Here is a 24,373-nt window from a genome sequence, read left to right as displayed (position 1 = left end):
TAAATGCGTATGGCTCTTGCAATATCTATCTTCCCTATTTGGTGTGTTCGTACAAACTCAATGTACTCCACAAAAATTGACATGTTTATAGGAGACACCATAACTAGTGCAATCATCATTAGTATCATGGATATTCAAAGAATTCGTACTACCAACATTGCAATCATGCTTATCATTCAAAGATTTAGTGCCAAACATTTTATAGATTTCTTCTTCTAGCACTTGAGCACAATTTTCCTTTCCATCATACTTATGAAAGATATTAAAAATGTGAAGCGTATGAGACAAACTCAATTCCATTTTTTTATAGTTTTCTTTTATAAACTAAACTAGTGATAAAACAAGAAACTAAAAGACTCGATTGCAAGATCTAAAGATATACCTTCAAGCACTCACCTCTCCGGCAACGGCGCCAGAAAAGAGCTTGATGTCTACTACACAACCTTCTTCTTGTAGACGTTGTTGGACCTCCAAGTGCAAAGGTTTGTAGGACAGTAGCAAATTTCCCTCAAGTGGATGACCTAAGGTTTATCAATCCGTAGGAGGCGTAGGATGAAGATGGTCTCTCTCAAGCAACCCTGCAACCAAATAACAAAGAGTCTCTTGTGTCCCCAACACACCCAATACAATGGTAAATTGTATAGGTGCACTAGTTCGGCGAAGAGATGGTGATACAAGTGGTATATGGATAGTAGATAATAGTTTTTGTAATCTGAAAATATAAAAACAGCAAGGTAACTAATGATAAAAGTGAGCGTAAACGGTATTGCAATGCGTTGAAACAAGGCCTAGGGTTCATACTTTCACTAGTGCAAGTTCCCTCAACAATACTAACATAATTGGATCACATAACTATCCCTCAACATGCAACAAAGAGTCACTCCAAAGTCACTAATAGCGGAGAACGAACGAAGAGATTATGGTAGGGTACGAAACCACCTCAAAGTTATTCTTTCCAATCAATCCGTTGGGCTATTCCTATAAGTGTCACAAACAGCCCTAGAGTTCGTACTAGAATAACACCTTAAGACACAAATCAACCAAAACCCTAATGTCACCTAGATACTGCAATGTCACCTCAAGTATCCGTGGGTATGATTATACGATATGCATCACACAATCTCAGATTCATCTATTCAACCAACACATAGAACCTCAAAGAGTGCCCCAAAGTTCCTACCGGAGAATCACGACGAAAACGTGTGCCAACCCCTATGCATAGGTTCATGGGCGGAACCCGCAAGTTGATCATCAAAACATACATCAAGTGAATCACGTGATATCCCATTGTCACCACAGATACGCACGGCAAGACATACATCAAGTGTTCTCAAATCTTTAAAGACTCAATCCGATAAGATAACTTCAAAGGGGAAACTCAATCCATTACAAGAGAGTGGAGGGGGGAAGAAACATCATAGGATCCAAATATAATAGCAAAGCTCGCGATACATCAAGATTGTATCACCTCAAGAACACGAGAGAGATAGAGAGATCAAACACATAGCTACTGGTACATACCCTTAGCCCCGAGGGAGAACTACTCCCTCCTCATCATGGAGAGCACCGGGATGATGAAGATGTCCACCAGAGAGGGATTCCCCCCCTCCGACAGGGTGCCAGAATGGGTCTAGATTGGTTTTCGGTGGCTACGGAGGCTTCTGGCGACGAAACTCCTGATCTACTGTGCCCTTCGATGTTTTTAGGATATATGGAGATATATAGGCGGAAGAAGTACGTCAGGGGGGCACGAGGGGCCCACGAGGGTGGAGGGCGCGCCCTAGGGGGGTTGGCGCCCCCCCTACCTCGTGGCCTCCTCGAAGGTCCCCCGACGTGCACTCCAAGACTTTTGGACTTCTTTCGTTCCAAAAATGAGTTCCGTGAAGTTTCAGGTCAATTGGACTCCGTTTGATTTTCCTTTTCTTCGAAACCCTAAAACAAGGTAAAAACAGAAACTGGCACTGGGCTTTGGGTTAATAGGTTAGTCCCAAGAATGATATAAAAGTGTATAATAAAACCGATAAACATCCAAAACAGTAGATAATATAGCATGGAGTAATAAAAAATTATAGATACGTTGGAGACGTATCAACGTCGTAGACGGGCAAGAGCGAGAGCGCTACGGCGGTCGGGGTCCGACGGAGAGGCGTTCGGGCGTGCGCGGCTAGGGATGCTAGAGCGAGTGAACGAAGGGGAAAGAAGGGCGGGGTGACGCGGCTGCTCACCACGATCACGGCGGTGGCCTCGGCTGATCGGGAGGTGGACGGAGTCGACGGTGAGGGTGAGCAAACAGCTGCGGTGGCCGGAGTCGAAGACAAGGAAGAAGACGAAGCGGACGCGGCCCTCGGCTCCACGTAGTCGACGTCGTGGAGGTAGACGACGACGGGGAAGAAGAAGGACACGGTTCGCGAGGCGGAGGTCGACGGTGAGCACGCCGACGACGAGGCCGTGCGCTCGGGACGGTGGTGGCACGACGGATCTGGTGGTCTAAACGCCCAACGGCGGCGGGGGAAGGAAGAGGGGAACCCTAGGAAGTGGTTGGGCAAGGAGAGGCGTTAAGTAGGGGGCTAGGGCGACGGGACGGAGCACGCCGTCGCGCTCGTGCTCATGGTCCCCATGGCGAAGGCGAGAGGAGAGGGAAAAGGTGGGTGCGGGCAATAGGGCAGTCGCTGACGGCTGGGGCCAGCTTGGCCACGTGGTCGCGAAGCAGCGGGGGGTGAGAGGGTGCGTTGGTGAGAAAAGGCAGAGGCATCGCGCGGGTGGGCTGGCGCGCGCGCTGCTGGGCCGGCCTGGAGGCCGAGGCCCAGGTGTCTGCTGCTGCGCTGCCCCTCTCTCTTTTCCCTTAATCATTTTCCTCAAACAGAAAACTAAAAGAAAAAGTGCAGGGGGCTAGAAGAAGAATCTGAGAATAGTAAAATATCCCCAAGCTCCTGGAATTATGCCCTATTTAATAGAATTGGTTTGGAGATTTTTAAAGGAAGTAAAATAATTCAAGTTTGAATTAAATTCAAACTTGAGTCATTTTAAAACCTAACCAAATCAACTCCAAAATAGGTGAAACTTGGCATAGAGGTTTAGGGCATGATGCTAGAATTTTGGGGAAAAGATGAACATTAATGAAGGAGGGTAGAGGTGCACTTGCAAAAGTGAAAGAAAAGAGAAGGAGAGGTGGTGATGAGGGGGAAAGTGATGAAGCGTGGATCCCAAACATGCCACAATGCAATATGCTACAATATGAAGATGCACATGATGATGGGGATATGCAAAATGACACCAAGCACAATGCAAACACATGATGAGGCCATGATGCAACAAGATGATGGCATAGCAATGCAATAAACAAACAAAACAAAGGCAAACAAAAAGAAGCCAACCATGGTAGACCCAAGGAATTGGATGAAGACCAAAATGGATATATTGCCAAATTGGGAAAGGTTACATATGGGGTGTTACAAGTACCCTCAAAGCCCGACCGAAGATGTCCGAGCCCATCAAAAAATGTCTCCTTCATGCGCATGTGGTCTTTGTGGTGCTCCTGATTCATGGCGTCACTGATTGTTAGAGTTTACCATATTGAGATGCATCTGGGCGCTCGTCGATGAGGAACTTGCGGGTCATTTGATTGCAACTACTGAACCAAACACGAAGCAATGGCTCTTCACCATACTGAACTCCTTATTTCATGAGGCGTTCATCAAGCTAGCAGTAACCCTTTGGGCATCGTGGTGGGCTAGACGCCAGGCGATCCACAAGGGGATATTTCAAAGCCCACAAGCTACACTAGCATTCATCCAGAGGCTTATCTCAGACTTGGATATCCCTAAGGAGAAGAGCACTGGAGCAACCACAGTTAGTACAACCGCTTCAAGAGTAACTCGGCCAAAAGCACCCCCTAGGGGTTTTACAAAAAATCGTGTGGACGCAACTGTAGAAAGAAATCAGAGGGGAGGAATGGCAACCGCAATCTGTCGTGATGAATGGGTTGAATATATTGGCAGCTCGACGTTGGTCATGTTAGGCGTGCATGACGTTGCAACTCTCGAGGCGATCACTTGTCGTGAGGCTCTCTCACCGGCTGAAGATCTCCTACTTCAAAACTTCGTTATTGCATGTGACTCGAAACAGGTGGTTCGAGATATCAACAAAGGAATCAATGGAAGGTATGAATCAGTGGTAAAAAAAATATCTTCGGGCAGAGAACTTAAATCGTACTCCCTCTGTTTCTAAATACAAGTCTTTTTAGAGATTCTAATATGAATTACGGATCTGTTTGGATTGCAACCAACAGTGACCATACCAAAACATTGGCTAGCCCATGATATTTGGTGGTTGTTTGGATCAGTACCAAAAAGTTGGCTCGCCCCGTGCGCTCGTCGTCCGCCCACATAATTTTCGCCAACGCGCAGGCAAAATCGTGGCGTGGAAAACCTTCGCCAATTTTTTGGCGTGATAGCTAAGCTATCCCTAAGAGGGTGTTTGTTTCCAGGGACTTATTGGTTTAGGGACTTAAATAAGTCCCTATAAGTCTCATCTAAACCAAACATGAGGGACTTATAGGGACTTAAAGTGGTCATTTGGGACTTATGAAATAAGACTCTCAAGGAGGGACTTATAGTTGTAATATGGTCTTTTAGTCCATGTTAAGTCTCAGGAACCAAACATGTAGGGACTTTTTAAAGACTTGGGACTTATAAGTTGGGACTAAAAAAAGTCCTAAGACTTATGAACCAAACAGGGACTAAGTTGGATCGGTGCATGCAAAGCTGTTTTGATTCCGTTAGGTAGTAATTAACTGGTGGGTCCTCCCGCAATTAAGCAAGTGCATGCAGTGATGCAACTATCCACGAATAACACTTTGCAGGGTACAACAATCGCGTGACATTTCTGTTTTTTTTTCTGTTGGGTGCATCTTAGAATTTTTACAGGGAACAACATCTTAATTTAAATTAATAATTTTGCAAAAAAAATGTTTTAATCATCAAGTCACGAATGGTTGCAAACCAAATAAAGGGCTATTTTGACAAACTTCTGGATGATACAATGGCAACCAAACAACAATGACTTGCCAAAAAATTGATCATACCAAAATTTTGGTGCGACTAATTGAGGCATAAACCAAACAGTCCCTACCGGAGCAAAATGAGTGAAAGTTACGCAGATCGCAGGAAAAAATCGGGTACAGGGTAACTGATGGGCCGGCCCAGCACGCGAGCGGCACGACGGCGAAAAACTTGAGCGAGCGCTCGCTCCCTCTCGCTACGAGGGAGAAATAGACGAACCCGATTTACCCGAGCCGTTCCTCTCCGCTCGTCTTCCCGACAGTCGGTCCCTGGCCGCGAAATCTCAAAACCCTAGCCACGACGCTCTCCCCTCCCGACTTCCCCTCGCCGCTCCCAGACTCACTGCGGCGCAGCGTGACCCCCGGGCTCTGTTGGTACCACACGGGGTACCAGCAGAGGAGAGGGCTAGGGCGCCCTACCTGAAGCGGCAGCCATGGCGTCGTCTGTGCTGGAGGCCACGCGGGCGGCGCACGAGGACCTCGAGCGGTTGGAGCGCCTGGCGGTGCGCGAGCTCCAGCGCGACCCGGCCAACGCCCGCGACCGCCTCTTCCAGTCCCACCGCGTCCGTCACATGCTCGATCTCGTCGTCTCCACGTCCGACAAGCTGGTAAGCTCCTCCTCCTCCTGTCTATCTAGGGTTTCGTGCCTGATTTTAGTGGCTGTAGCTTTCGTACAATGCTTGTCTGCCGTGGCCAGAGCTTGGCCGTGTCGCATCTCTGCTTTCTGTTGGTTAGGATTGGTTTTGTTCCATGTCATTTGCGACATCTTGAATTGAGATGCCTAGGGTTGCCTGTGTGTTAGCTCCACCTGTTATGGTTTGGCGTTGGTCGACCCGTGCTAATTCTGGGGAATTCCGAACTCTAGCTAGATAAATTGATTTCTCGGCCTTATTTTTATAATATACGGGCGAGCGTAGATAAACTCATTGGATTATCTTAGGACTTTTATTTTCGTGCTTCTATTTCCCCGTTTTTGTTGTTTTGGGAATCGTCTGTTTTTCTTTCTAATGCGATTTTTGCTAATATGACTTTCCTAATTAGGTGGAAATCTATGAAGACAAGGACGGTGCTAGGAAGGATGAGATCTCCACCCATCTTACCGCGCCGGTGCAAAGTGACATCTTCCCCAAGTACTATGAAAGGCTGAAAGAGGTAAATAATCAACTGTAGCTTGTCTGACTCTGCCCAAGAATCACTTAAGCACGCCATGGAATCAGACAGTTAAAAGTGGCAAAATGCTAGTCAGGCGGTGGATGCTGCAGTTCATGCATTGACAAAAACATTCCATGCTATCGTTGTTTAGTTGGTACTCCCTCCGTTCCATATTAAGTGTCTCTAATTTAGTACACGGAGGGTGTAGTTCTTTTCAATAATTTGATCTCGGACCCTCGCACCAAAATTTGGATGATAGGAAACCAAATTATTCAGTGACTATCTAGATTTTCTTGACGACATGACAACCCTCAGAAAGCCAAATAATAAGATTAGAACATGTTTTCTAGCAATCCTACTTCGAAATTACACTACATACACACTGGTGAATTTTCCGGTTATGTTATCCTGCACTTCATCTCAACCATGACCATCTGGTCGACACACGTGAGGCAGATACTGAGTGTTATCGGAAAACTTGAACTTATACTGTTTCTTCAGTGGTGATTATTCTTTCATTTACAGTTTGTTGCATGCTTGCAGATTCGTGATTACCATAGACGGAATCACTCTGCCCGTTTCGTCAGTGAAACTGATGATTATGAGGAGCTACTAAAGGAGGAACCAGCTATTGAATTCACTGGCGAGGTACTGTCCAGTATAATTTTCACTTAGATAATCCTGCTTGCGATGATTTGCGCACTGTTTTATCCTAAGCCATGTTGTGGTTGATCTGATTTTCTTTACTTGATTATCCTAAGCCATGTTTACTTGATTTTCTTTACTTACCTATGTTTATATATTCCTTTTTTGAGAAGTGAAATTCATGGCAACCTCATCTGGACGCCTTTTTCTAAATTGTCTAGCACTGCTTCGTTCTGCCATACTTAGCTGATTATTAAGTGCCAACGTTGGTGTAAATCATCCATAAAGTCTCTGCTAAGAACTACTTAGCTGATTATATTAAGTGGCAAAGTTGGGGTAAATCATCAATAATGTCTGCTAAGAACATTTTAGCGTCAAGTAGCAGCCTTGTTTTCCATTTTACTGCAGCAGTCTTGAACTCGAGGGTATCTCTATTGTGATACGTGTATTTTAATTTCTGCAGGGTTATTTGATTCCTCTTGTAGGATCACGGTGCTATGCATGGTAAGATTTAGGTTAATGACAAGATACTAGATGGAGCTTGATAACTTGAGAACCAATTACTGCTCATTTATTGTTACTGTTTGCATTATCATGTAGTTCTAATCCACATTGCACGTTCATCCCGTTGGTGTTTTTTATATTTATATGCTGTTCTAATCGCAGTCACTTTTAAGTTTGCTAATGTTCTTGCGCTGTGTTTTGATAGGAAGCATTTGGCCGGTACTTGGACCTACATGAGCTCTACAACGAGTTCATAAATTCCAAGTTTGGATCACTAATGGAATACTCAGCATACGTTGGCACTTTTGCTCAGACTGAAAAAATCGCACATAATCTAAAAGCTACCAGGTATGTTATCAGCATTTTCTCTAAGACCAATAACATATCTCCTGGCGCGAGCTTATCTCAAAATTCTACATCCATCTTAGATATATTTCCCTTGATTTCATCTTCTGTTGGTTAGAACTAGAATGGCCAATTCCCGACCAAATGGAACCCCGAAAGGCATACCTTCCCAGCCAATCCAGTTTTATTGGTATTCGGTATGGTAGCAACAAAATAATCACGTGATGGATGCTATAAACTAAGGAAATGGAAATCCGAAAAATCTGTCGCATGCAGTAACAACCCCGTCGAATACCAGTGCCCATGATGAAAAGCTCATGACACAAAGTAACGTTAGCCCCATTCACCCAATTTCTAGGTTGTACTTGAGTCACCTACTGCCTCTTTCCATCCAAACCTCCTCCAAATTAACTTGCGCCAATGATGTTCCCCACACTGGACGGGATCACCCTTGTACCTCTAGCTCCAGCCAAGCCTACTACCTTCTTGCTGGATGCCACTCACGATGGAATTGCCACACCACTTCTTCATCCTGATGTGCTGAATACCAGATTGATAGGTTTTTATCAGGTCAGGATTAGTCATGTTAGGATTCCCCTTCCCTTTGCATGGAGCTGGAATCTCTAATATACAAGGAGATATAGGTTGTGCATGAATCTCAAGTTACCAACAAGTACTCCCTCCGTTCCTTTATATAAGGTGTATTTGTTTTTCAAAAGCCAAACGAGTGCATGTTTGACCGAGTTTTTAGAAAAATATATCAATATCCACAATATGAAATTTATATCATTTGATCCATCATGAAAAGTAGTTTCATATTTTATCTATTAGGTATTGAAGATGTTGTTATTTTATTCTATAATCTTGGTCAAACATTCAAATGGTTGACTTGCATGGAAATCGATACACATTATACTCCCTCTGTTCCTAAATCTAGTGCGCATAAGCTTTCTAGAGAAATTCCGCAATGTAGTGCGTATCTCTCGCGACGAGCGACTTTGGACAAAACTGCCCTCCCACCGAACAGCCAAAGCCCCACCCCACCGCATAGCTCCATCGTCTCTCTCTCCCCCTTGTCTCTTTCCTGTCGCCGCTTTTCTTGACCTCCCTGCTCACCTCGATCCGCTCCGGCCTCCCACCTCCTGACCTCCCCAACGATCCCCGCCCGTCCGCATTCGCGCCGGCCATGACCGCATCCGGCGTCTCCGCAGCCGGCGTGTCCATGACCATGGCTGGCGTCTCCATGACCGTGGCCGGCGTCTCCGCGACCATGGCCTTCTCCGTGTCCACGATTAGCAACACCAAGATGCAAGGCCAGGCCGCCGACAAGACCGAGCCGCAACAACATGCTGCCGCTTCCTTCTCCAACTTCAAGTGCATGCTTGCGGTGGCCGGCGCTTTGATTTCCTTCTCCGAGTTCCAGTACGCGCGGGGGCTCAGCTTCAGCATACACATCCGAGACGAGAACTCCAACAAAAAAAATGAACTGCAGCAAGGAGAGAGAGGGCGCCTTCACTTCATCCAAAACGATCAGCTCCAGATCGTAGTCTAGCTCTCTGGCAAGACCGGTGTAATCTTCTTGGACATCTTCCCAGTTGATTTGGCTCTTTAAATCTAACTCTGCCATTGCTGGGTGAAGAACTAGAGAGAAATGAGATGGGGAGAGGAAAATGGCTGAGCGGTGTGGGTGGGGCAGGTCGCTAGCAGAGTGGCAGAGGCGGCGTGCACATGGGCCAGAGACAGAGTTGGTGGAGGGTTATATTTGTCCAAAGTACAAGTGCCAGCACACACATTGGTATTAGAACTGAACAAAGCGCACACTATATTTAGGAATGGAGGGAGTATTCTGGAACGGAGGGAGTATTAGTTTTGTCCGTTGTCCCTGAATTCCCTCTTTTCCACTGCAATCTGTTTATTAAACTAAGAATACCGTGTTCATTTAACATAACAGGTAATTACTAGAGTGGTGGGGTCGTAGTAAGATCTGTATTCAAGTATATGGGATTAACTAAAATTTACTATTAACATGTCTAACATTTGTTTGGTCAACCATATATTTTTGAAGTCCATACATTTCTGTAAAGATGATTTATCTTCCATTTTCTTCAATTTCGCAGGCCTTACAAAGAATATTTGGAGCATATTTTGGAATATCTGATGTCATTTCTGTATCGTACAGAACCGTTGCAAGATATTGAGAAGATTTTTACAAAGGTCAATCCTCTTGTGTACGTTCAAGTATACTGTCTTTCTTCTGTGGTCTGTGCTCACACCTGCTTATGTGATGACATAGTGCATTACTTGAGACTTGTTATATACTCCCTCCGTCCATGAATATGTACGTTTGGCATTCAAATTTTGTCCACAAAAGAGTGTACTTCTATCTTCCCAATGCACTTTCAATAAAGTAGAAAAAAATGCTTCTCTCTCATCACACGGTAATCAAGACCAATAACATTCAACGCATGGTCTCCTCACTTTCTACATGCACTTAGCTCATTGGGGGTGGGGTAATTGAAGAGGAGAGAGATGGTGCCTTGCATCTTTCCAATGCATTTTCTAGTTCGCTTCAGATTCTGTCCTAAAATTTCTATATGTACACTTATTCGTGGACGGAGGTAATACTTTTAAGCAGACCGTGGACGGAGGAATACTTTTAAGCAGAACTCACCCATTATCTATCACTGTTATGATTAATTGTAGCATTGCTGGTGGTGGGTTGAGAATACAAGTTTAACATAGAGCTAGAAAGAACCACTATCATCCACATATAGGTTTGCACTTCTATGATACAAGTTTAACATAGAGCTAGAAAGAACCACTATCATCCACATATAGGTTTGCACTTCTATGATACAAGTTTAACATAGAGCTAGAAAGAACCACTATCATCCACATATAGGTTCGCACTTCTATGATAACTGATAAGTGACAACTGACAAGCAAATAGTATCTATACTTGTGCAGTTGGAAAGTGAGTTTGAAGAACAGTGGACCAATGGCGAAGTTCCTGGATGGGAGAATAAGGGCACAGAGAAAGAATCTGTGTTGCAAGAGTCTGCAGTAGACCTTGATTACTACAGTACTGTTGAAGAGCTTGTAGAGCTTGGTCCGGAAAAGTTGAAGGAGGTTTGATCTTGTAACATAGTTCAGGTTCTATTTTACTTCGTACTTGAAATGGCCTTATGTAATAACATTTTTTTTCAGGCTTTAACTGCTCGTGGATTGAAGGGTGGCGGCACTGTTCAACAGCGTGCTGAGCGGCTTTTCTTGCTGAAGGTGACTACCAAAGGCTGTTGCTAATTTTATTGTTTTTATGGCTATTTATCAGTCCTAAATTTATTATCATTGGCCATACTTTTGCAGCATACACCCTTGGAAAAACTGGATCGTAAGCATTTTGCCAAAGGTGATGATTTGAAGAAGGAAATTGCTTTGACTGAAATGAAGATGAAGCGCTTATGTGAGATTCTCGATGAGGTCAGCTCTTATTCCTTTTATGTGTTGTGCAGTAACATGTGCAGTCAATTATCCATTTCAGCATGGGTCGGTTAGTAAGGTCATAATCACAGCTTGAGGAATGGCCTTGTGCTAGGATAGGCTAATATCCCTTGCAGATGCTCCCACCATGTAATGAGCCATCTTTTGGTTTATTTGTGCATAGGTTAGGAATGTAGGATGGTCGTGAATAGAAGTACTGGGACCATTATATCCTAACTTACCCTAGAATCTCAACATTTATCAACCTATCTAAAAGTGATCCTCGGCATGATGTATATAGCAACTTAGCAAGTGAACAAAATGATTGAACAACATCTATAATGAAGACAATAGCAAAAGTTGCCATCGCCTGAGTCCTGCTGCCACCAATGCCATGATGCACCTTTTCTATCATGTTCCCCACGAAAGTGATCATTGGTGAACCAGAAGCTCCTAGATTTCAAATCAGTGTTTCCATGTGTATGGAATTCTAGCATGATCTACTTTTCGTGGTATAGTTTACAAAGTTCCCTTTTATCTTGGTAGGACTACGGGTCATCAGCATTGTTCACGACATGTTCTTATAATTTTTTATGTCTATCTTTTTTTTGTGTGCAGGTCATTGTAAGAACAAAGGAAAACGCGGAGAAGAAGCTGACCTTGACCTATGAAGAAATGGAAGCAGAGCGGGAAGAGGTACTTAGTTTCTCCCTTAACTTCAACTTACTTACATTTTCTTCTGTCTGTTTATCTGAACTTCTATCTTCTGTGACTTCTTATAGGAAGAAGTGCAAGCTGATAGTGAAAGTGATGATGAAGACCAACAAATCTACAACCCCCTCAAGTTACCAATGGGCTGGGACGGGAAACCTATCCCTTATTGGCTCTATAAGCTTCACGGTCTTGGTCAGGTAACCGGCCTTATCTTATCGCTAACAGCTTAATTAGTCAGTATCATTTATCCATACTTTTTTTTGCCTTCAGTCTACGTCAATAGCTCATCTTGCTGTTTTGCTGAATATTTCCATGTCATTTTATTACATGTTCTTCCTACATGAATGTATAGATAGTCACCTAATGTTTGTGACCGCCAATTAATTGACTGATGGGCAGTGGCAACCTGTATAGGGCATGTACGGTTGTATACCACGACATGCTGCATGTAAGTTAACCTAGTTAGGCTAGTATGGCTTCATTGCCAAACTCTTGTCATGCCATACTTTCTTAGTCTTGTAACCCCACATTCAGTGGCACATTTCTAGCCAAACATTGCTCAAGAGATGGCCATCAATTTGTTAGCCACAATTTTGTGGCTTGCCACAGTTTGACACTGTTAGATGTGGCAATGTGTGGTAGCGAACCAAATGCGCCTATATTATTTATATCAACTACTTTTTTTTTTCGAGAAAACACAAGAAGAGCTTGCATTTCATTGCTTTGGAAAGAAATGAAGTTTCGGTTACAATCCTCCTAGGAGGGAATTACAGTACCTGGAGGCATATCAGTGCACGTCCCATGTTTGCGGTAAAATGGCACGAAGCCCTAGGGCGTCGGCTCTGGCCCAGAGGGCGGGTCTTTGATCTTTGTGAGCAGGTCGGTCGTCGAGGGCCGGCCACTGTTGAAGACGCAGTTTCATCCATGGGACGAGGAGGGTCGTGGAGGCGAGGCCCTTGCGCATGGGCTTTGGGGTGTCCTGTCGCGCCGTGCGCCACCAGTCGTTGAGGGAAGTCTCGCTGTCGGGCGGGGCGCAGGAGAGTCTGAGCCAGTGCAGCACCTCGTGCCAGATCTGCCCGGCGAAGGGGCAGGCAAGGGTGGGACGAGGAGGGTCGTGGAGGCGAGGCCCTTGCGCATGGGCTTTGGGGTGTCCTGTCGCGCCGTGCGCCACCAGTCGTTGAGGGAAGTCTCGCTGTCGGGCGGGGCGCAGGAGAGTCTGAGCCAGTGCAGCACCTCGTGCCAGATCTGCCCGGCGAAGGGGCAGGCAAGGGTGAGGTGGTGCATGGTCTCGGGGGCCTGGTCGCAGAGGGGGCATCGTGCGGGGTGTTGCAGGCCACGGCGGGCGAGGCGGTCGGCCATCCAACATCGGTCCAGGCGAGGACCGATCTCAACTACTTGATCTTGGATCAGCTTTGCTGGGTGTCAACTACTTATATATGTTCTGTAATTTGAGGAACTGTCGACCAACAAATAAAGGCTCACATTTTTATGATTTTATCTTTCTTTAATACTACTATCAATATGATGTTTGGAGCTACAGAATGGTATGTTTCCAAAAATGAGTGCTAAATTTTAATGTTTGATAGCTTGCACATAGTTTCATCTAGTTATTGTGTTTTACTTGTTTTCAAATATTAGACTCGACTTGAACATCGATAGCATCATTTCTATTATATGCCCAGATATCAGCATCAAATTTGGTACTAGACTTCTAATGTTTTAACTATTTCTTGTCAGGAATTCAAGTGTGAAATATGTGGTAACCACAGTTACTGGGGGCGAAGGGCTTATGAGCGCCATTTCAAGGAGTGGCGCCATCAGCATGGGATGCGATGCCTTGGCATTCCTAATACTAAGAACTTCAATGAAATTACATCCATCAAGGTACACCTGCCGTTTTACTGTTGTCTTGTTTGTGTCCTGTCTATAGGATAATGTTTGCAAAATATTCTTCTCGGGCTCAGGGTCGTGTACATTGTGAGCAAGTGCCTGTAACTTAGTTTTTTTAAACTGATAGTCATGCCTTTTGCTTGCTTCATATTTTCCAACTTCATAATGTTGGAATAAACAGTAATTTGAAGTTGAGTTTAACTTTCCTCAAGGATACATGAACACTATACCATGTTTAGGGTTTATGAAGCATCCCCCATGTTTGAATAATTTGTAAGCCATACTTTGGTTAGTCACATGGATAGAAGTCATGAAACCGAGATATTAATAGAGGGAGACCATGGTGTCCATTGTATTAATGTCTCGGACTAAGAGAGATAAATTATTGTCGAGTGTGGTCATAATTGCTGAAAGAAGTTAAATTAGGAAAAAAGGAGAAAATGCCATTAAATTTGACCCGTAAGTTGATCTGAATCATATTGAACATGTGCTGTGTCATGTACTGTTTCTGTTTGGTCGTCACGAAGTTGCTTTGACATCTCTGATTTGTATCTCCAGGAGGCGACGACACTCTGGGAGAGAATACAAGCAAAGCAAGGGCAGAACAAGTGGCGGCCAGACTTGGAAGAAGAGTATGAAGATAAGGATGGAAACATCTACAACAAAAAGACCTATACTGATCTGCAGCGCCAAGGCCTGATATAGAATTCTGGATGTGATTCTAGTGCTTTGAAGGAACGCGACGCTAAAATCGTTGGTCTACTGTTCTATTGATACCTGCTGAACTTGATGGTCGTTGTGACTTTTTATTAGATTACATTATATGTAGCCAGATGGCACCTCGGAGTTACAATTTCCTTCTTTGGGTTGCATTGCATATTATGCTTTACTGGTCAATCTTAGTCAGCGGTCTTTGTTTATTCGACCAAATCTCCTATCTCATTATGCTTACTTTATAGTGTCAACCTGGAGAAAGCAATCTTAGTCAGTGACAGTTTGATGCTTAAGCGCTCAGTGGGGTGGGCTGAAAGTTGTGTGCTGTTCGATCGAAGTATAAATCTGCATCGAAGTATGAATCTGCAAACTGAGGCAAACGGAAGCAAAGGCGGTTTAGTGTATCCATTTTCTCTCTCTAAGAAGCCTGGTAAAATCTTGAACATGGCGTTTTGGTTGGTCTCAGCCTTTGAAGCTTGAAATCATTTGTATTATACTCCCTTTGTCTCATAATGTAAGAACGTTTTTCGAGCTAATATAGATTGAAAAATGTTCTTATATTATGGGATGGAGGGAGTACCTTATTTTCTAAAATAAGCTGAACCCCAGGCAGGTGTTTGAAAGTGGTTTTTGCATCATTTCAGCATTGTGCAAAGCAAAAATGGCCACATGTCCATGTACATGAATTCTTTCACAAAAAATTTAGACCCTAGAGGTAAGAACCGGTCTTAAGGTTCGAGGAGTGGTTATGTCTCAGAAGGGACCCAAAAAAAATCTGAAACGATTGGTTGGTGCCAAAGAATGATGTAAACTATTTTAGTAATCTAAACGCTCTTATACTAGTTTACAGAGGGAGTGCGAGACAATAAATTTCAGTCATATGATATGCAGAATCAATGTTGCTCCAGTAAAAAAAAAGAATGAATTCTCATGTCTTCCAGTTTTGCAGGTTATCATTTCGAAAGTTTTCCTACACCAATGAGTTTTCCGTTTAAATTTGAAAATCATGAACTACAAAATCACTTTTAAAAACCAGGATAGGTTATGCTTAAAAATAAATTCACTGTTCAATATAAACAGTTTCATGGTTCAAATCAGACCAGGTAGTTCAGGAACAGCATTGGTATTTGCACAGCCCACTGAGGATGCACCATTTGCGCTTTTGCACATATCTCTGGACTACTTGTGAAGTTGTGATGCGTCCACAACAATCCAGCATCCTTACAAACAGCAATGTTTTACATTGTTTTGCAAAGTTGACACTGTAAGACAGATCAATTTTCTCCCACTTGCTGTCGCCTGTAGATCCTCCATCTCAGAAAAAAATAAGCAATTCTTATAATAAAAAAGGTTAGCAAACCGAAGAACGTAGAAATTGACACATCTGTTACACTGTTCTAGATCTTGAAACATTCCCAGATCAAACAATCTACTCCCGCTTAACCTTTGATCCCACTTGGCGACATGGATGCAGCAAGACATGGATGCATAGAAGCCAGCAGGGAAGATGGACAAGAAACAGATACAGATATGTGGCGCTACTCCATTCCCACAAGAACTCCATTGACGCCCAGAAATCTCCAAGGTCTACCGTCCAGGACCCCTTGGACAGCCCTTTCATAATCAACAATGCAGCTGGAGGGAAACCAAAGATGGCAAGAAGTATATTTGAAGCACACAATACTGTCCGTGGAAGGAAGCTCATACCAAGCTGTGCTTTCAGCGGTCGAGAAAACAGGCACATTGGGATCACAATCAACGCCCCAAGCTGAGCAGTAGCGAAATTTATTATCGACATAAGCCCCAGCCCTATTGAGATTGAAGTGATCATCGTGGCCTTCAGAAGTTTCCATTCAACACCAGCAGAGTATGGTGAACCAAACATGGCATATAGGACGATCAACGTCAAAATGGCGAGCACCACCCAGATCACTGAACTTTGTATTGGTGTACCATCGGGAATTTGACTGATATAGTACGGTAGTAGTGAAACAATCACTGCCCAAAGTTGGATAACAAGCAGAACTCTTGCAGCTTGAAGCCATTTCCATGATCCAACCTCGGTTGGGAGATTATCAGCACTGCCCTTTGTTTTACTGGCATCGATTGATTCTCCCTTTTTTCTACCGCCATCGGCAAGAGCAGCAGCAACTATTGGGAGGGGTGCCACAAGCAGTGCAAAAGGAATCATATAGACACCAACTGAAATAAACTTGCTCGGAGCTGTGAGGAAATATAGGAAAAATGATTGATGGAACTTCTCGAGCAGATTGTTCACAGAACGTACCACACCTTCAAGTAACCTGAACAAAAAGCAGCATGTCAAATGAATATCTGAACAAATCAGTATAAACTATGTTTCAATCATGCGCTGTATAAAATGTAGAGTAGGCATCTTTTGCTGAAAAATGAAAATAAACCTTTGGAATTGAACAGGCCTATTATAACAGCGTAAGGTTATCAGCAGGCCAAGTCTTAAGATCCATAGCTAATTGTTACAACTTCCAGGGTCTATAATTATCTTGTCTCTGATAATCAAGAACATTAACCTTATATATTTCCTCTTACTAAGCTATTCAACACATGTCAATAATCACAAGACGTTTGAAATATTTCATAGCAATGCATCCTGAAGTAACCCGGTAAGAACTGACCTTCCACCCCTTACAAGAAATGACGATTTGGCATTCTCATTTCTGATATAAAATGTTGGTGAAAATTCTAAAGAAACGGCATCAACTTGATAGTCACGGAACGCACCATGAGATCCAGTGGGCACTCCAAGAGCCTGCTTTAACAAAAACCCAACAAGAAGTGATTAGGTTCAGTTGAAAAGCTAGTGTTGTTTAAGATAGAATGGAAAATACCCAGTCCAATTACCTGATTATAAATAGAGCTAGCAAGGTTGGCAGTCCCCTCCACATAATCAGAGGCAGTAATATCAAGCTTCCAGTCAGGATTTATTTTTCTCAATATACTCCCAAGAGTATGAATCACTTCAGCAATAGCCCTAAGCCATGCAGAACTCAACAACGAACTAATTGTCTCAATGTTCACACGAAAACCTTGTCTATGAACAGCTAGATAGTGCACCACATTCAGAAGGTCCAAGTTTGGCATTTGGCCATTAGATGCCTCCGCGTACATTGTAACACTATCTCTATCACCATAGTTCCTAGTTTCCCCAACTTTAAATATGAGAGCAGCAGCCATTGTTCCAGCACGTTTGAAATCCGTAAATTCAGCCTTTTCTGCAATACCATCAGGTTCATGTTTAACACCACCCACAAACATAGGGTTATGGTACTGATTTAACCATGCAGAGACTGCGGTGTACTCCCCAAATTGCGAGTCTGCAGATAACCACACAATATCCTTTGACAGCCATGCAGCTCGACTTAAGAGGGAGAAGACAGAGAAACCAAGTGCGAGTGATAATACTTCATTTGCCTGAACTTTCTGAGGATTGTAAGGAGTAACCAATACTATAGCTTCTTTTCCATCACCCCTAGGAGCTCGTATAATGCCAATTGTATTAGTTCCAGAGTTGGAATAGGTGCCATTGGGTCGAACTGCCAAATCGTTTGTCATGGAAGTAAAGAACTTCAGAGGATGAAAATGCTTGCTATGAGGGAGGAATTCGTGGTAACACACTTCTGCACCCAGATCTTTCATTTGTTGCACTATGAATTTTGACATTTCCCTGTGACATTTGTAATAAAACTGTACATTAAAGCAGACACAGGTAAGAACTATGAATTAAAGCAGACACAGGCATGTCGCTGAAAATGCTTGCTATGAGGGAGGAATTCGCGGTAACACACTTTTGCACCCAGATCTTTCATTTGTTGCACTAGGAATTTTGGCATTTCCCCGCGACATTTGTAATAAAACTGTACATTAAAGCTGACACAGGAAAGAACTACTCCCTCCGTCCGGAATTAACTGTCGCTGAAATGAGTGAAACGCGTCTAGATACACTCATTTCAGCGACAGTTAATTCTGGACGGAGGTTGTACTATTTACTCTTGACAATCTAGTATGACACCCTTCACTTGCGTTATATCACCATATGAAATTGGCATGTCTTTAACTTCAGTTTAACTAACATATGGAAAAAATTGATTCTTTGTGTATGTTTACAAGCATTACTCTTTCGAATTTAGAATTCCATGGATACCATGCGTATGTTTATTAATAAAATTACTATATATTGTTGGAATAACCATCACAGATTTCATCATGACAAACGCTTTAATGGCAGGCTTGAAATATTGAACATTACACATCTATCCATACATTTGTACAAACAAGGATGCAGATTCAGCATAATAAAAATAAGGATGAACCCACTGTTGTCAGAAAAGGAAGTTGAACATAGAACAAGGGATTTAGATAGAATAACCTACATTCCTCCTCTTGATTCCCCAGCTGCAGCTTCAATTCCTTTGATAAACTTGTTAGCTTCCGTGACATCCTCGCTGGAGAACAATGGATTTGCAGAGCCTACATGCAAAGGTTCCAAATCAACATTATGTTCCGTCTTTGAACGGCCATATGCTGCTTGCGTTACATGAACATATGAACTGATAAATTGCCACTAGCACGATAAGATGAATACTTGACGCGGTGGATATGGATGGTTTGCCTTCACTATTGAATCATAACCATGGGAAGCCACTCGGGTATATCATACTCAACCCTTAATTTTGCTAAGGTACCGATCGCTCCACTACAAATTTATTGTACAGGGGATCTGAATAACCACGGTGAAAAAGAAGATTGCGTACCAGGTATAAGAGCGTTCTCCGAGAGGTATGTGTTCTTTGCAAGCGATGGGAGGAAGAGGAGTGCGATAATGCCCGCGGAACAGCACAAGGCGCTGGCGACAAAATGGCGAAGAACTTTGTCAGTGGAACAAGAAAAAGGAAATGACTGAGCATGGTGCTAAATAGGGAGAGATGGGGAGCAGACCTGAAGAGTATGTGGTGAGAAGCGAGGAATATGCCAAGGCGAACGATGAGCCGCGGCTTCGGCTGCGTATCTTCCTTAGCTGACGGCTCCATGGCTGCAATTTGGTCTAGGTCTTCAGGTGGGCGTGCAGATCCTTACCGAATCTCGGCCGGCGGGGCACGATCTCCCATCGACTGACGCAGTGGCGGCCCTTGGTTTCGTCTTAGAAGAGGAAAGGTGGGGTTGGGGTGGCCAGTGGTGGGGGAAGGGCCAGCAGGAGTCAGTAGCGCTAGCCGCCGCGCCCAGCGCGGCAGAAGCGATGCGGCTCCAGGCGAGGAGGTCAACGAGGAAGGTTCTCCGACAAGGCGCGCCGTATAGCCGGGGGTGGAGCAGAAGCTGCGGAGCAAGTCGAGGAGGCAAAGCCGAAGAGCGAGCGCGCGCGCTGCTGCTGCTCGGAAGGGGACGACGGCGAGTGGTCGGTCTCAGTGAGGACGATGGGAGATCGCGGCGTGGGGTTGAAGAAGGCCAGACAGGACCTTGGAATCTCTTGGATATTTGGACTATACATGATTCCTCAGGCCCAGTTTATTTTTTGAGAGAGAATCGGGCCCAAATGTTATGTCATTTCGATCAATCGCATGGGAGGGCCAAAAGCCCAAAATCACTGTTTTTATTTTGTGTTTTTAGCATGGAATTACTCATGTTAAAAAAAACATTGTTTTTGACATTGTAACATTGAGTTTAGCATAAAATGACTCTGGTTTAAAGTTTTGCACGGTCTGACCCTTTAGTCTACCACCATACACAGCGGTGGTAAAGCTAACAGGCTACCACCCGGTAGACGCTGGTCTAGACCCGTTGACTGTGCCTATGTGGCAAAGGAGTACCACCACTAACCTCGGTAGTAGGCCACTAACCCTACCATCTGATCCTGCGCCGGTAGACCCCCAAAGGGGTAACTAGCCCGTGGGGCCGTGAGTGGGCCATACAGCCCACACCCGCAGATTTCTTTTGCATTCGACATCTGCAAAAATCATCAGAACTTTCTCCACAGTGGGATAACCTCTAGCGGGCTTCTTCCCCCTGTCGTCATCGTCCCGATCCTTGTCATTTGAAGGGTCTTCTGTCGTAGCTTGCTTTAGCAATCTGCACTCTCGAGTGGTGTGCTTTGGCAAAATCAGGTTGCCATCTTCATCTTTCTTTGTGTGAACTTGACAGGGCTGATCAAGTATGTCACTCTCTGAGTGTTTCTTCTTCTTGGAAGCCCATTCCTTCTTTTGCTTCGATAGACCCATGCCTTTCCCCTATCCAGCCAGGGCCGCTGCTTCGACATTGCCGGTCGCGTCGGCCTTACGCTTCTGCTTTCGACTGAAGTTGTTACCAAGCTAATTGGGCTCTCCAGCCTTCCCCTTGCCGCTTCTCATTTAGTCTTCTTTGCCATTTGTATACCGACTGGCTATCTCCATCACTCGGCTCAGAGCTGGAGTGTTCGTTCGGTCAAACTTCAGGATGAGCTCCCGGTACTTGATACCTGTCTTGAAAGCACAGATTGCTTGGTGCTCACTAACATTCTCCATTGTGTTGTGCAAAGTGGCCCATCGCTGGATGTACTCTCGGAGAGTCTCGTTGTTCCTCTGCACGCAGTGTTGCAGCTCTGCCAGTCCACCCGACTGTTTGTACGTGCCTTCAAAGCTTTTCACGAACACTCGGGCCAGGTCATAGTAAATGCTGCCAGGAGGTAGCTGGTTGAGCTAGGCTCTTGTGAACCCTTCGAGCATCAAAGGCAAATGCTTCATAGCCACATTGTGGTTGCCGCCACCAATCTGGACGGTCACTCGGTAATCTTCCAACCAAGTTTCTGACTTTGATTCACCGATGAACTTGCTGATCCTAGTCGCCAACCTGAAGTTGGCCGGAATGTCTGTGGCATGCATGTACCGGCTGAAGCACTCGAGATCATAGGAAGTGGATCCACTCAGGTGATCTCTGTCTAAGCTGTCTCCGTGGGTTTGACCCAATGTTTTAAATAGCGGGCTAAGGTGTTTAGCGTCGCCTTCTTCAGGCAGCTAAGGAAGCTATAGCGGCGCTAAGCCATGTTTAGCATTTTTTTCTAAAATCATGAAAATATCAGAAAACAATCACCCAATTACACAAGAAATCATTGCTGGCACTAAGACAAGTTTGTCTTCCTGGCCGGGAGCAGCAACAGCCCGGAGCAGCCACATTGACCCTCCTTCCTCACGGACGGGGCGTCAAGAGCAATAGCCCAGGGTGACCTGGAGCACCAGTTGAGGCTCGCCCGGGGCAGCAGCCGAGAGCAGATGCCGCCACCTCCGCTCGTGCAAGACGCCGGTGTTGCCGGGAGCTTCATCCTGAAGGAATCAGGCTGCCGTTCGTAGCCGCTACAACATGATAACCCACAAGTATAGGGGATCGCAATAGTTTTTGATGGTGGAGTATTCAACCCAAATTTATTTAATCACACAAGGGGAGCCAAAGAATATTTGTAAGTATCAGCAGTTGAGTTGTCAATTCAACCACACATAGAGATTAAATATCTGTAGCATAGTGATCAGTAGCACAGTAATATGATAGTTTTGATAGCAGTGGTAACAGTAGCAATGGTAATGGTAACATCAGTAGCAGTTTTGTAGTAGTTGTAACAGTAGCAATAGCAATAGTAACGCAGCAAGAACAATATGTGAAAAACTCATAGGCATTGGACCGGTGAATTCGTTGGATGATATTCATCATATAACAGTCATAACCTAGGGCGACACGGAACTAGCTCCAGTTCATAAATATAGTGTAGGCATATATTTCGTAAATAGTCATACATGCTTATGAAAAAGAACTTGCATGACATGTTTTGTCCTACCCTCCCGTGGCAGTGGGTGAGGGATTCCTGGACTAAGGGGTCCTCGGGCGTTCGACCTATTAGACATGGGTCGGACTGATGGGTTGTGAAGATACAAAGACCGAAGACTTTACCCGTGTCCGGATGAGACTCTCCTTGGTGTGGAAGGCAAGCTTGGCGTCTAAATATGAAGATTCCTTTCTCTGTAACCGACCTAATGTAACCCTAGATCCCTCCGGTGTCTATATAAACCGGAGGGCTAGGTCCGTAGACAGATATATCCTCATAATCATAGTCAGACATGCTAGACTTTTAGGGTTTAGCCATTACGATCTCGTGGTAGATCAACTCTTGTAATACTCATATTCATCAAGATCAATCAAGCAGGAAGTAGGGTATTACCTCCATAGAGAGGGCCCGAACCTGGGTAAACATTGTGTCCCCTGTCTCATGTTACCATCGACCTTAGATGCATAGTTCGGGACCCCCTACCCGAGCTCCGCCGGTTTTGACACCGACATTGGTGCTTTCATTGAGAGTTCCACTGTGCCGTCGTCAAAAGGTTTGATGGCTCCTTCGATCATCTACAACAACGCTGTCCAAGGGGAAGTCTTCCTTCCCGGACAAATCTTCATATTCGGCGGCTTCGCACTGCGGGCCAACTCGTTTGGCCAGCTGGAGCCGATTGGAAGCTACGCCCCTGGACATCATGTCAGATTTGGAAGCTTGAACTACGTCGCGGATATCCGCGGAGACTTGATCTTCGATGGATTCAAGACCACGACAGCCGCTCCCTGCCACCACGATGAACATGACGTAAATCTATCATCGGACCATACCCAAGAGATAGTACCCGTAGTTGCTCTGGCCTTAGATCCGGAGCAGATCGCGCCATCCGAGGATGGGAAGCTCAACCCCGCCGCGGAAGCCGCAGACTCAGCGGCATTGGAGCCTCACACATACCTAACTTCAAGTGACATCTGTGTCACCAGAACCATGGACTCGTCTCCGGCTACAGGTTCCGAACCTTGCGCGTCCGCGTACGTTGAGCTTGATCGGTCACCGATCGTCGAATTCAGCTCCGCGGACATCTTCCGGCACCCGCCTTTGGGCGACGTGTTAAACTCGTTAAGAGCACTATCCTTAGCAGGGGGCTCACATCCGAATTGTATCCGGTTCGAGCCGGAGGCTGATGATGGAGAATTTCGCTTCCCACCCACCGCCCACTTCATAGCCACTGTCGAAGACTTAACTGACATGCTAGATTACGGCTCCGATGACATCGATGGTATGGATGACAATGCCGGAGAAGAAGAGGCCCAAAACCTACCGGACGCTGGACGGCCACTTCCTCGTATGATGTATACATGGTGGATGCACCAAAAGAGAATAGCGACGATGACAAGGAAGATCCAGTTGAGGATAAACCTCCCGAGATACAATCAAAGCGCTGGCGTCAGCGGCGCCGCTCTAAGTCACACCGCAGCAAAGACAACAACACTGGCACATGAGAAGATAACACTCTAGAAGGTGCCGAAGACCATGAAGACCCCGTTGAGGCAACTGCCGAACAAAACGAACGGGAAGACGTGCAAGTTAGCCCTGATGAACAGGCCACGCAACAAGACTCGGAGGACAGTAATTATCTTCCGCTCTCCGAGGATGAGGCGAGCCTTGGCACTGAGGATTTCATCGTGCCCGAGGAACCTCTCGAGCAGGAGTGCTTCAAGCGCCAGCTAATAGCCACTACAAGGAGCCTGAAAAAGAACCAGCAACAACTTGTAGCTGATCAAGACCTGCTCAACGACAGATGGACTAACGTCCTGGAAGCCGAGGAATACGACCTCAAGCGACCACTCAAAAGTTACCTGAAGCGCAAGTTACTACCTCAATTCGATGACGAGGTGCTGGAGCCCATGCCATCAGCACACAATGCGGCTGACCGATCACCACGTGGCCGGGACAAAGCGGCAACACAAGCCGCACACCAGCCCGCCTTACCTCGCCGTAAAGGCAGAGACAAAACTGCTCGGGGATACACGTATGATCTCCGGCAGAGC

General features: G+C 45.0%; 2 protein-coding genes across 3 annotated transcripts; one reads left to right on the top strand and one right to left on the bottom strand.

Moving 5' to 3' along the window:
* Positions 1 to 5,277: 5,277 nt before the first annotated feature.
* On the top strand, positions 5,278 to 14,754 carry LOC123061862 (splicing factor SF3a60 homolog). Its single transcript, XM_044485144.1, has 12 exons — positions 5,278 to 5,667; positions 6,101 to 6,211; positions 6,755 to 6,859; positions 7,566 to 7,708; positions 9,823 to 9,919; positions 10,673 to 10,834; positions 10,913 to 10,984; positions 11,072 to 11,185; positions 11,804 to 11,881; positions 11,968 to 12,096; positions 13,637 to 13,783; positions 14,348 to 14,754. The coding sequence occupies exons 1-12, from the start codon at positions 5,494 to 5,496 to the stop codon at positions 14,492 to 14,494; spliced, it is 1,479 nt and encodes a 492-aa protein (XP_044341079.1). The 5' UTR covers positions 5,278 to 5,493; the 3' UTR covers positions 14,495 to 14,754.
* Positions 14,755 to 15,543: 789 nt separating this feature from the next.
* Positions 15,544 to 20,000, bottom strand: LOC123061861 (glycosylphosphatidylinositol anchor attachment 1 protein). 2 transcript variants are annotated; one of them, XM_044485142.1, is made up of 6 exons: positions 19,478 to 20,000; positions 19,294 to 19,385; positions 18,913 to 19,009; positions 17,384 to 18,206; positions 17,158 to 17,291; positions 15,544 to 16,806 (listed from the first exon to the last, which is right to left on the bottom strand). In XM_044485142.1, exons 1-6 carry the CDS (start codon positions 19,567 to 19,569, stop codon positions 15,933 to 15,935), a joined length of 2,112 nt encoding a protein of 703 aa, XP_044341077.1. In that variant the 5' UTR covers positions 19,570 to 20,000; the 3' UTR covers positions 15,544 to 15,932. The 2 variants fall into 2 exon arrangements, with proteins under 2 accessions (XP_044341077.1, XP_044341078.1); XM_044485143.1 differs by lacking the exon at positions 19,478 to 20,000 and having other exon boundaries at positions 17,384 to 18,226.
* Between the last annotated feature and the right edge of the window lie 4,373 nt (positions 20,001 to 24,373).

This window comes from Triticum aestivum, chromosome 3A, assembly GCF_018294505.1.
Source record: "Triticum aestivum cultivar Chinese Spring chromosome 3A, IWGSC CS RefSeq v2.1, whole genome shotgun sequence".
Lineage (NCBI taxonomy): Eukaryota > Viridiplantae > Streptophyta > Magnoliopsida > Poales > Poaceae > Triticum > Triticum aestivum.
The sequence above is the reverse complement of the archived record's forward strand: the minus strand, read 5'-3'. Positions and strand labels throughout refer to the sequence as shown.